The sequence below is a fragment of the Macaca fascicularis genome, chromosome 10 (assembly GCF_037993035.2).
Source record: "Macaca fascicularis isolate 582-1 chromosome 10, T2T-MFA8v1.1".
Lineage (NCBI taxonomy): Eukaryota > Metazoa > Chordata > Mammalia > Primates > Cercopithecidae > Macaca > Macaca fascicularis.
In genome coordinates, this window is record NC_088384.1 from 62,213,449 (window position 1) to 62,226,744 (window position 13,296).

Consider the following 13,296-nt stretch of genomic DNA (forward strand, 5'->3'; position numbering starts at 1 on the left):
TTCCCTTACAGAGAAACATTATAAACAACTAGAGACTGGTTAAAATATTGCATAGGAGCTCTGCAAAACAGGCAACGATCTACAGCAACCAAGAGAATGCCCAGTCCAGAAGCAGTCACATTCAGGATGTCAGGAACTCTGAGGTGCTTCACTCACTCCTGCCCCATGCCTCCCCAGCACGGCGCCGCCTGATGAAAGCAACAGCCCGGTTCCCAATTCCTTCCCTTGAACTGGAGGCAGCGGAGCGGACCTTTCTGCAACATCCTAATCTGTCCTGGGCTGCCTGAGGAACAGATCTCTGTTTCACCTGACTCTGAGCTCAGAGCTCAGATGGGAAGTCAGGGAAATGGTTGTGAGCATTGCTAGGCAAAGCTGTAGGGTGACTACAACCCCACGCATACCTGGGGCAAGAATGACAGGTGAGAAATACAGTAGAACATCTCAAACCCAAAGAGGGACTGGGGGAGACTTTGGGAAAGTAATATATATATGTACTCAAAGCTTTGTAAAAGTTCAATGGAGCCAACAAGGCAAAAAAATTGTGTTCTGGCAGACATTAAGACCTGCTTTCTCTTACCAAAAAAAAAAGGGCACACATTTTATCAAAATTTGACAATTCAGAGTTAAGGGTACTGAGATTAAGCATCACAACACCAACTTAAACAAAACAGCAATGAAAAACTGGTTATTCAACTTGGAAAGAGGAACTAAAACCAAGCCATGAAGGGGAGATTAAATATGTGTTCCTTGATCTCAAAGTCCTTTTAGGAACAGCAGTTCCAGGCACATGTGAGCAACACATCACACCACCAAACCCCAATTCCAGAATCTAAATTTACAATGATAGAGAAACAAAGGTAACTCCGGGCCGGGCGTGGTGGCTCACGCCTGTAATCCCAGCACTTTGGGAGGCCGAGGCAGGTGGATCACGAGGTCAGGAGATCGAGATCATCTTGGCTAACACGGTGATACCCTGTCTCTACTAAAAAATTAAAAAAACTAGCTGGGCGTGGTGGTGGGCGCCTGTAGTCCTAGCTACTCAGGAGGCTGATGCAGGAGAATGGTGTGAACCCAGGAGGCGAAGCTTGCAGTGAGCCAAGATGAAGCCACTGCACTCCAGCCTGGGCAACAGAGCGAGACTCCACCTAAAAAAAAAAACAAAAAAAAAACAAAAGAAAAACAAAGGTAACTCCAAATACACTTCTTGGTATATTCCAAAGGGAAGCCTGAAGATATTTTTAAATAGTCATGAATATGGGGAAATTGAAAAAAACACATACACAGGCCCAGGGAAGATGCATCCTCAGAAGAAACCTGAGGAGACTTCAGCCTTCATCCTGAGCTGATCCGTAGGCTTAGACAGATCCTGCTATTTGGTGGGGGCCATTCCCAAAACAGAGTTAGTCTGCAAAGAGTGGGACATGGAGCTGTTTTTCAAATGCCCAATGTTCAGCAAAAAACTCACAAGGCATACAAAGAAACGGGAAAACAGCTCACTCAGAGGAAGAAAATGAAGCGGCAGAATCCATCCTTGAAGAAATGCAGGCACTGGATATACTTGACCAAGACTTAAAAATGACTATCTTAAATATGCCTTTTAAAAGAGCTGAAGGAAAACAGATAAAGAATGAAAATAAATCAAGAAAACAACATACGACAACAAAATGAGAAATTATAAAAAGGAATCAAACAGAAATTGTGGAGCTGAAAAATACAAAAACTGAACTGAAAACTGTGACCAGAGGAATTTGAGTCGGCACAGGAATCAGCAAACTTGAACACAGCACATTTGAATACATCAAGTCAGAGGAGCAAAAGAATGAGGAAAGTAAGCAGAGCCTCAGGGACTTAGGGGCCTCCCTCACATGCACCATGCACATTATAGAAGTCTAAGAAGGAGAAGACAGAATGGGGCAGAGAAATTATGTGAAGAAAGAATAGCTAAAAACCTCCCAAATTTGACTAAAGACATGAATATAAACATCCAAGAAGCTCAGTAAACCCCACATAAGATAAACCCAAAGAGACCCACACTAAGACACAATGTAATCAAACTGTGTAAAGACAAAGGCAGAATATTGAAAGCAGCAGAAGAATGGCTCATAATGTACAAAGAATCCCCAATAACACTGTTAGCCAATGTCTTAGCAGAAACCTCAGAGGCCAGAGGCAGTGGGATGATACACCCAAACTGCTAAAAGAAAAAAAAAAAAAATCCGTCAATGGAGAGTTCTATATTCAGCAAAACTGTCCTTCACAAATGAGGGAGAAATTAAGACACTTCCAAATTAATAAAAGATGTGGGTGTTCACTGCCACTAGATCTGCCCTACAAGACTGCTAAAGGGAGTTCTGGAAGTTAAAACAAAAGGGCACTAGACAGCAGCTAAAAGCTGTAAGAAAACACAAACATCGGCCGGGCGCGGTGGCTCAAGCCTGTAATCCCAGCACTTTGGGAGGCCGAGACGGGCGGATCACGAGGGCAGGAGATCGAGACCATCCTGGCTAACACGGTGAAACCCCGTCTCTACTAAAAAATACAAAAAACTAGCCGGGCGAAGTGGCGGGCGCCTGTAGTCCCAGCTACTTCGGAGGCTGAGGCAGGAGAATGGCGTGAACCCGGGAGGCGGAGCTTGCAGTGAGCTGAGATCCGGCCACTGCACTCCAGCCTGGGCGACAGAGCATGACTCTGTCTCAAAAAAAAAAAAAAAAAAAAAAAAAAAAAAAAAAAAAGAAAACACAAACATCTCCAGCAAACGCAAACGGAGGGACAAATTTAGAAACTAGTATTAGTGTACAATTGGTCTGCAACACTACTTAACATTTTCTTCAGGATTTAAAAGATATATGCATAAAAATAATTACAGGTTTATGCTAATGGTACATACCCAATACATACAGATGTAATCTGTGACATCAATAACAAAGTGGGGGTAGATGGAATTGTAAAGGAGAGGTTACTGTGAACTGACTGAAATTAAGTTGATATCAATTTAAAATAGATTGCTATAACTTCAGGATGTTATGTATGCAATCCCTATGGTTGTAACCACGATGAAAATATCTGTAGCATATACAAAAAAGGAAATGAGAAGGGAATCAAAAACGGAACCTACAGATAATCAACTAAATACAAAAGAAGGTAGTAATGAAGGACAAAAAAGCTATAAAATATATACAAACAACAAAATAGCAAAAACAAGTCCTTTCGTATGAGTAATTACTTTAAATATAAATGGATTAACTCCTCAATCAAGAGACACAGATTGACAGAATAGATTAAAAAACAAGACCTGACTACAGCTGACCCTCAAACAACATGGGTTTGAACTGCACAGGTCTACTTATATCCAGATTTTCTTCCACCCCTGCCACCTCTGAGACAGCAAGGTCAACCTTTCCTCTTTCACCTGCTCCTTAGCTTACCCGACATGAAGACAATGAAGATGAAGACCTTTATGATAATCCACTTCCACTTACTAAATAGCAAATACATTTTCTCTTTCTTATGATTTCTTATTATAATAACATTTTCTGTTCACCTGCTTACCTCATAGTAATAATACAGATTATAGTTCATATAACATACAAACTATGTGTTAATCAACTATTTATGTTATCAGTAAGGCTTCTTCAACAGTAGGCTACTAGTTTGGGAGGCGAAGGCGAGAGGTTTTTTTTGAGCCCAGGAGTTTGAGACCAGCCTGGGCAGCATAGGGAGAACCTGTCTCTACAAAAAATCAAAAAATTAGCTGGACATGGTGGTGTGCGCCTATAGTCCGAGGCTCCTCGGGGAGGCTGAGGTGGGAGAATCACTTGAGCCCCAGAGTTCAAGGCTGCAGTAAGCCATGATTGCACCACTGCATTCGAGACTGAAGTTACACTTGGATTTTCAACTGCAGGTGAGGGGTTGGTATCTCTAACCCATATTGTTCAAGGGTCAGCTGTATATTCTATCTACAAGAAACTCGCTTTAGATCTAAGAGCACATATGGGCTGAAAGTAAAAGAATGGAAAAGAGTCAACACAAGGAGTGACCAAAGGAGAGCAGGGGTTGCTATACCAATATCAGACAAAAGAGACTTTAAGTCAAAAACTGTCACAAGAGACAGAGAAGTACATTATATCATGATAAAATAGTCAATTCACCGGGAATATAAAATGATTGTTAACATACATGCAACAAACATCAAAACCCCTAAATATATAAACCAGACACTGATAAAATTGAAGAGAAATAGACAACTATCAATAATAGTAATATTATTATACTAGGAGACTGAAATGTCTCACTTTGAATAATAGACAGAAAAATGAGACAGAAGATCAACAAAGAAACAGAGGACTCAAACAACACTACAGAGCAAGAGTGTAACAGAACACCCTACATGCAACGCCAGATGGTGGGCTACAAAACATGCCTTAATGCATTTTAAACAATCCAAACCATACAAAGCATCTTTTCCAGTCACAATGGGGTGGCACCAGAAATCAACAGCAGAAGGAAAACTGGATAATTCACAATTATGTGGAAATTCAGCAGAGCACAACCTTAAACAACCAAAGAGTCAAAGAAGAAGTCATAACGAAAATCAGAAAATACCTTGAGATAAGTGAAAACAAAAACACAACCTTCCAAAACTTACGGGATGCAGCAAAAACAGTGCCAATAGGGAAATGTACAGCTGTAAACACTTGCTTTAGAAGAGAAGAAAGGGCTCAAACAACCTAACTGTACACCTTAAATAACTACTAAAAGAACAAACTAAACATAAAGCTAGGAAAAGGAGGAGGAAAAAAGGAGGAGAAAAAAAGTAAAAAAAACGAGGAGGAAAATAATAAAGATTAGAGGAGGATAGAGAATAGAAAAACAGAGAAAATAAATGAAACTAAAATTTGGTTCTTCAAAAGTCAATGTAACTGTCAAACCTTTGGCTAGACTGACTAGGAAATAAAGAAAGAAGACTCAAATAGCTGTAATCTGGAATGAAAGACGGGACATTACTACCTATTTTACGGAATAAAAATGATTATAAGAGAATACTATGAACAACTGTATGCCTACAAACTGGATAACCTAGATGAAATGGACAAATTCCTGAACACAAAATCCACCAAGATAAATAATAAAGAATTTGGCAATGATTTCTTAGATATGACACCAAAAGCACAGGCAATCAAAGCAAAAATAAACAAGTAGAATTACATTAACTAAATGGCTTCTACCCAGCAAAAGAAACAATCACCAAAATGAAAACACAATCTACAGAATAGGAGAAAATAGATAAACAGTACATCTGCTCTGAAAGGGGTTAATAATCAGAATATATAAAGAACTCTTAAAAGTCAACCACAAAAATCTGATTAAAAAATAACAGATAAAAAGCATACAAAAAGAGGCTCAACATCATGAGTCATTAGCAAAATGCAAAACTGCAATGACCTATCACATCATGTATTAGGATGGCCATTATCAAACAAACAGAAAATAACAAATATTAGTGAAGATGTGGAGAAACTGGAACCCCTGTGCGCTGCTGGTGGGAAAGTCAGATGGTACAGCTGCCTTGGAAAACAGCACGGAGCTTCCTCCGAAAATCAAAGCCAGAACTACCATATGGTTCAGCAATCCCACTTCCAAAAGAGTTGAAAGCAGGATCTTAAAGAGCTACACACTTACATTCACTGAAGCATTATTCACAACAGACAAGACAGAAATAATCCAAACATCCATTGACAGATGGATACACAAAATTCAATTTAGAACTGAATGGAATTTTGAATGAAATATTATTCAGTTTTAAAAAGGAAGGAAATTCTGACACATGCTACAACATGGATGAGCCTTAAAGGCATTTGACTAAGTGAAATAAGCCAGTCACAAAAAGACAAATATTGTAGGATTCCACTTACATGAGTTACCTAGAGCTGTCAAATCATACAGACAGAGGGTAGAAGAGCAGGTGCTGAGGGCAGGGGGGTGAGGAGGACTTATTGGGTAAAGAGTTCCAGTTGGGGAACATGAAAAGGTTCTGGAGACGGATGGTGATGGTGGTTGTGAATGCACTTAATGCCACAGAACTGTACGTTTAAAAAGGGTTACGTTGGTAACTTTTGTGTTATGCCTATTTTATCGCAATGTTTAAAATCCTTCAATGGCTAGGCCAGGCAGGTAACAGAAGTAAGTTCTGTTGGTATAGGACTTAAGGAACTCTGTGGGGTGAGGGATGGGGATAAAGAGAGCAGGGCCCACCCACTGTGTCAAATACAAAACGTTTTACAGTTCTGATCACACTCACGCCCTACTCTCTCAACGAAGGAGACAGATCATGCCTTACTAAGATTCTTCCTGCTGAAATGTGCTGGCGGAGCTCCTCCCTTGGGCTCCTGGCTGCTCTGCCATTTCCATAGCACATGACATGTACAGTTCTTCTTCCAGGCCCCTCTCAATCTGGTTAGACTCCAGGAGTAGGGACCAGCCCCCATCCCAGAACCTCCAACACCCAACACAAAACCAGAGCCCAGCAGCTGCTCAGCCAGCACTTGTTGAAGGGGGTCCACTGATGGCTCAGCAGTGTACTGAGGGGGAGAATGGGCAGTAGGAGGAAGATGCAGGCATCACAGATGCCACAGGACTGGGTGATGGCCATGAGCTGAAACAGGTCATCTGGGAAGGGACCGTTTGGCAGGAGGCAGCAGTGATCAGGTTTTCAACATGCTGAGTTTGATATGCCAGTGGGACATCAGTGGGAAACAGGACAGGCCTTATGAGAGGTGACAGGTTTGGGGTTGGTCCAGAAATAGGATGGACTCTATGAGAGGTGACAGGCTTGGGGCTGGGAATGATGCACATTAAGGCAACGTTAGCTGAGATTGGGAGAAGAGACATGGCACTAGGAATGTCCATTCCAAGGTAGCGCCTCTCATACCACAACAGTCTCCCTTCCTTAGTGGACTATAACCCAAAGTTTCAGGTTTCTAAGTAATCATCAAATGTTTAATTAAATTACAGTATTTATAGAGAAAGTTCTGAAACAGTCCAGGGATGAATAGTGGGGACAAAAAGCAATAGTAACACCCTACAACTGTGAATATGTTTAATAAAATCCTTTTCATGTAATCAAGTTTTTTTTTTTTCTTTTTTGAGACAGAGTCTCACTCTCTCACCTAGGCTGGAGTGAGGTGGCACAATCTTGGCTTACCGCAACCTCCGCCTCCCAGGTTCAAGCAATTCTCCTGCCTCAGCCTCCCAAGTATCTGGGATTACAGGCACACGCCACCACACCTGGCTAATTTTTGTATTTTTAGTACAGACGGTGTTTCACCATGTTGGCCAGGCTGCTCTCAAACTCCTGACCTCAAATGATCTGCCCACCTCGGCCTCCCAAAGTGCTGGAATTAAAGGTGTGAGACACCGCACCTGGCCCATAATCAAGTCTTATCATGTCCTTTGTTAGTCTAAGAACCATATTCTACATGATCAGGTTCACAGGTGGTATATTAAATCTAGAGGCAAAGTTGCTAGTTATTTATTGTCTACCCATTTAAAATAACCCTTTATGTGCCATGTCCCGTGTCCAGTGCCCCACAAAGCCCACCTCACAGCCCTGGGTTTCCCTAAGACAGCACCAAGGCCCTGGGAATGTGTGTAAACGGACCTGTCTGAGATTGCAGTCAGTGTGTGGTGGAGCACACAAGAGTGCCCAGCTTCAGTCCCCAAATTGAACGTGCTTTATCACTTCACCTTCCCTGTAAGTACAAGACTACTTTAGATATCCAAAAAACACTCACATACATAGACATACCTTACATAGACATAATTACTGAAGTTACACACCAAGTTCAGGAAGACAAAAACAAGAGTCCAATTAGAACACAGTACTGAGAGAGCACAGAACCAGGAACAGCCTTGCTCATGCACAGGGGTGGGAAGAAGAGTTCTTACAATCATGTTCACCATACCCTCTCCCCAAGGAACAGGTCACCTCCATATCCCTGTGGCCCAGATCTTAACACCAATGTCATTCCACTAGATTAAAGTGTTGCCCATGGCTGAGACACCTGCAGGAGGGGCAATGGGGTTTCTGTGGGAACCACTAACACCACAGCGTGAATTTGTTGATCACGTTCTCCCTGACAGACTCACTGAGGAAAACAATGTCATCTCAGTCTGTTCTTTAAAGGAGAGAGAGGGTGGGATGAGGCTGTAAGGAAGGTAGCAGGTGGGGACCAAGGGGAGGCAGGGATAGGAAGTAGGGTGCACACAGGCAAACAGAGAGGTGTGGCTCCTGCCGAGGCCACCCTCCAGGCAGGAGTCAGAGAGGAGAATCTGAGGGTGGAGCAGTGTTGTCGAGGGTGGAGCAGTGTTGTCGGTGGTAGGAGCTGCCCTGTCCCCTGGTTGGCTTTCTAGGAGACGGGGATGGCAAGCCACCTCTTGGAAATACAGGCGCCATCTGATGTGGATTGATGGCTGCCTAATCTGTTGGCCAGTTTCTTCAGGTTTTCAGTTCCTGTACACGGAAGGGCCATGAATGCAAATGCCTGCCATGCACGCTGTATCCAAAAATAAAGCACATTAGAAACTTCCACTCATCCTCCTGGGAGGTTTCAATAGGTTTTTCTCTCCTTGGCAAAAACCGGTGCATGAAAGGCCCGTCAACACCACCTGCTGTTTCCTTTACACAGGAGGCGGTGGGAGGGGAGGCGCTTCCAGATCTCCTGACACAAAGGGCTGCCCATCTCCCTGGTCCTTTACCCGAAGCTTCAGGAGGCAGACACACACGCTAGCCAGTCACTCTCTCCAGGTCAAGGGGAGGGAGACAAAAAGCAATTTCGAGATTGGTACCGTGCTTGCCAGGTCCTTCAAAAATGACTACCCGCCGCCCATGGCTGTTGCACAGCGGGTGGGAGGAAGAGTCCTTGTAATCCACCTCTCCCCAGGAAGATTCCCCCCCGCAGGCTATGGCTGAATTCCCCGCATCCTGTGTGACGTGGGTGTGTGGCTTCGCGCAGGTAAGATTGGAATACAGGTGCCTGGAGGGACACCCAGAGCTGCCCAGGCACTTCCCGGTGGCTGGTTCCTTTGCACTTATAATAAAAACACCCTCCCATCTCTCCTTCCTCTTCCACGCTCTCCTGGCTGTTGAATGTTTTCCACTGAAGGAGTCTAGTCTGTCCACATCAGGGGCTCTCCCTCCCTCGGTCCGGGCATCCGCGGCTCACAGGTCAGCTCGGGCAGAACCGCCCTGACCACCTATGAGCTCCTCGGGACATCACCCCAATGCCGGGGTGAATCGTCCTTACACCCTCAGTCCTGTCCGAGCGGCCTGATCCTACCTGTTTCCCAGAAACTGCTACGCGAGGCTTCCCCGCCGGGCTCATCCAGGAGCGGAGGGGCCTGTTCCTGACGCAGACTGGGGGCGGGTCCGCAAAAGCTGGTTGAATGAATGAACGCAGCAGGGCTGGGGCCCCCTGGGGCTAGAGGCCCCTGCTATTTGGCCCGCCCTGTGGCCCAAAACACTGGACTTGCCCCCCACCGGTCAGCGGAGCCCAGACGTCCAGGGAGCCCTAATGAAGCCTGGACAGGAAGGCAGTAGGAGGTGGGAGCCGGGGTGCGAGTGACCCCGAGGCCGTCCTCCGGAGCGCAGCGCGCCCGCGTGGGGAGGCCCGCCTGCAGTCGGTGATCCCCGGCCGCCCCCGCCAGCGCCCCGGCCCGCCGCTTACCCTGCACCGCGCGCTCGGTCACACCCACGGAGACGAGTGCCCTTTTCCGGGGAGCAGGCGGCAGCCGGTCTTTCGGGCTCTCCAGCCCCGGCCGGCGCCACCCCAACCTCCACCAGCGGGATACGACCTCACGGTTCCCTAGGACCTGGGCTCCGCCCACATACACGTGGCGTCACAGGCTGGGCGGGGCGGGGCGGGCGCACCCAGCCGCGCAGGCGCAAGCGGGACAGGAGGCGGGAGTCACAGGGTCCCTGTTGCGCAGGCCCGGGCTGCGTTGTGGGGGAGGGGCCAGTTGCCCAGGCGCGGGCCGGGGGAACCCAGTTGCGCAGGCGCGGGCCGGGTCGGGGACCCAGCTGCGCAAGCGCGGCGGCCGAATTCTATTTCCGCGGGTGGCGTTGCGGTTTTCTCCAGTCCACAACCGGGCTGGCATCGGCCCAGAGGCAGGGCTCGGCAGTCTGGTTCCCCGAGCGTCTCAGGGCGGGACCTCGCCAGATTCAAGGGGTTTCCTTGGCCGGTTTCCTCACGGCGCGGCAGAGCTGACCCTCGTCGTGCCTGGCAGGGGGCAGCCTCACAGCCTGGACCGGCCTGTGCAATTTCCCCCATCCCTCCACGTCTACATTTTATTTTTTTCTTTTTCTTTTTTTAGGACAATGCATGATGGAAATGCAGCCACATCAGAGCAGCAGGTTCATGAAATCCACTCCCCCCTCCCACCCCCCATTTCTTGACCCCATTTTCTTTCTTTTTTTTTTTTTTTTTAGCAGGGTCTCACCCAGGCTGGAGTGCAGTGGCACGATCTCGGCTCACTGCAACCTCCACCTCCCGGGTTCAAGCGATTCTGTTGCCTCAACTGGGATTACAGGCGTGCGCCACCACGCCCGGCTAATTTTTGTATCTTTAGTAGAGACGAGGTTTCACCCTGTTGGCCAGGCTGGTCTTGAACTCCTGACCTAAAGTGATCCTCCTGCCTCGGCCTCCCAAAGTGCTGGGTCTGCAGGCATGAGCCACCGCACCCGGCTTTTGACCCCATTTTCTAATGTCTTCCTAGAAATCACCAAGGTTGCAACTCCTGACTGTCCTGGCTCGCAGGCCCCGGCTTACTTAGGGGCCCCAGGGTGGGGGCTGCCCACGTGCACACCTATGCTAGGCGCCCTCATTCCCGCAAGAGCCAGAGCCCCTTCCTGGCCCACAGCGTCTGGCCAAGGAGGTGTGGGTGCGCCCTAGCCAGGCCTGGCCCTGGAGGACGGCCCCACCTGCGCACTGGGGCATCTGGGAGAGTTATTGGTGGAAGAAGCCCAGGTTCCTGAAGCACCAAGTGGACAAGAGTTTATTTTCAAGATGGGACGCTTTTGAGGGTGAATGAGTGCTAACTGTATGGGATGCCCGGACAGTACATAGACCAGGCCTGTCAGCCGGGCAATGCGGTCCCTGTTGGAAGGTCACCCACAAGCACCTGGTTGGACACTGCCACTGAGATTTGGTTATTACAGAGGTTAGCCTATGCGGGCCCTCACTGATGGACCTTGAAGTTTTTCCCAGTTGCTTGCAGTTAGGAATAATGCGACTGGATCCCATGGACTGTCTTTGTGCATGCATGTGGGTGTATCTGTCAGAAATATTCTTAGAGTTGGAATTGGCTGTACTGGGATATGGCCTTTAAAATAATATATTGGCTAAACATGGCTAAATTGCCCCCCTTAGACACTGTACTGATTTACACTCTGGCAAATAATGTGTAAGACCTTGGGTTTCCATATATCTTCACCAGTGGGGTCTTTCCACACTTTTGGATCTTTCCCCATCCAATAATGACCAAACTGTATCTCACGGTTTTAATTTGCACTTTTCCTAGTATTTTGAGATCCTGTTGTGAAACGGTGATGGCGCTGTTTCTGCCTGCTGCACTCACAATGTGTGTTATCACTTCATTTCCTTTCACCATTTTTTACTCTTAGAGTTTCTAGAATTTGTGAAAGTAAAATCTTTTTGCTGGCATGGGCTTTTGTGTGTGTTATACACTGCTTGTAAAGGTCTTGCGCTAGATCTTCCCTTTGTAGATTCTTTCTCAATGTTTAATACTCAGCTCAAATGTCACCTCCTGAGACCATTTTATCTAGAATGCCTCCTCTAGTTATTCTCTATCACCCTTTATGTTATTTCCTTCATAGCACTCATCACACTGTAAGCACCCAACGGCTTCTTCTTGCCTGTCGCCCAGATAGAGCCAATTTTTCAAGACGGGAATTGTGATAAAGAGTTCAGTACACATAGAGCTGGCTAAATAGGAGATCAGAGGCTTCTTATTCCTCAAATCAGGCTCTCCTCAGATTCGGAGTTTAAGGAATTTTTGAGGGGCGGTTGTTTTTGAGACAGTGTCTTGCTTCATTGCTCTGGCTGGAGTGCAGTGGTGCAGTCTAGGCTCACTGCAACCTCCACCTTCTGTTCAAGTGATTCTCGTGCCTCAGCCTCACCAGTAGCTGGGATTACAAGTGCACGCCACAATGCCCAGCTAATTATTTGTGTTTTTAGTCAAGACGGGGTTTCACCGTGTTGGCCAGGCTGGTCTTGAACTCCTGCTCTCAAGTGATTGCCCTCCTCGGCCTCCCAAAGTGCTAGGATTGTGCCAGTCTGGAGACTAGGGTTTTTAAAAGATAGTTGAGCAGTCAGGGGGCTAGGGAATGGTGAGTGCTGATTGGTTGGGTTAGGGATGAAATCATGAGCAGATGAAGCTTTTGTCTTGCTCTGGGTCAGTTCCTGGGTTGGGATCACAAGACCAGATGAGCCAGTTTACCAGTCTGGGCGGCTAGTCTATCACAATGCAGGGTCTGAAAAATACCTTGAACACCAATCTTATGTTTTATAATAGTAATATTATTTATTAGAGCAATTGGGGGAGTTAGGAATCTTGTGGCTTCGGGCTGCATGACTCCTAAGCCATAATTTTTTTTTTTTTTTTTTTAGATGAAGTCTTGCTCTTGTCCCCCAGACTGGAGTGCAATGGTGCGATCTCAGCTCACTGCAACCTCCCCCTCCTGGGTTCAAGCAATTATCCTGCCTCAGCCTCCTGAGTAGCTGGGATTACAGGCACCTGCCACTATGCCCAGCTAATTTTTATATTTTTTAGTAGAGGCAGGGTTTCACCATGTTGGCCAGGCTGGTCTTGAAATCCTGACCTCAGATGATCCACCCAACTTGGCCTCCCAAAGTGCTGGGCTTACAGGTGTGAGCCACCATGCCTGGCCCATAATTTTTAATCTTGTAGCTAATTTGTTAGTCTCACAAAGGTGGTCTGGTCCCCAAGCAAGAAGGAGGTTTGTTTCAGGGACGGGCTGTTATATTTGGTTTAAAGTGAAATTATAAACTAAATTTCTCCACAAATTTGTTTGGCCTATGCCTGGGAATGAACAAGGGCAGATTGGAGGTTAGAAGATGGAGTTGGATCAGGTCAGGTTTTTTTTCACTGTCGTAATTTTCCTATGTCATATTTTTCTTATTGTCATAATTTTTGCAAAGACAACACCCATCATTACTTATTTGCTGACTTGTTTATTGGTGAATTCTTTTTTCCACTACT

The 13,296-nt window shown here is 46.3% G+C and overlaps 1 protein-coding gene across 16 annotated transcripts in view; it reads right to left on the reverse strand.

Annotated features, from left to right (window-relative positions):
- Window positions 1–9,876, reverse strand: part of ENTPD6 (ectonucleoside triphosphate diphosphohydrolase 6) — a 31,230-nt gene extending 21,354 nt beyond the window's left edge. For 7 of the 16 annotated variants that reach the window (XM_074004610.1, XM_074004609.1, XM_065522673.2 and 4 more), the window contains exon 1: window positions 9,723–9,876. Coding sequence is in view for 3 of the 16 variants with exons in the window: in XM_065522672.2 (XP_065378744.1) it covers window positions 9,336–9,380 (45 nt within the window). In the remaining 13 variants the exon portion in view is untranslated. Of the gene's footprint in view, window positions 1–7,657; window positions 7,749–9,335; window positions 9,434–9,722 lie in introns of those variants that run through there. The other 9 variants (XM_065522674.2, XM_065522669.2, XM_065522668.2 and 6 more) reach the window with 4 other exon arrangements.
- Between the last annotated feature and the right edge of the window lie 3,420 nt (window positions 9,877–13,296).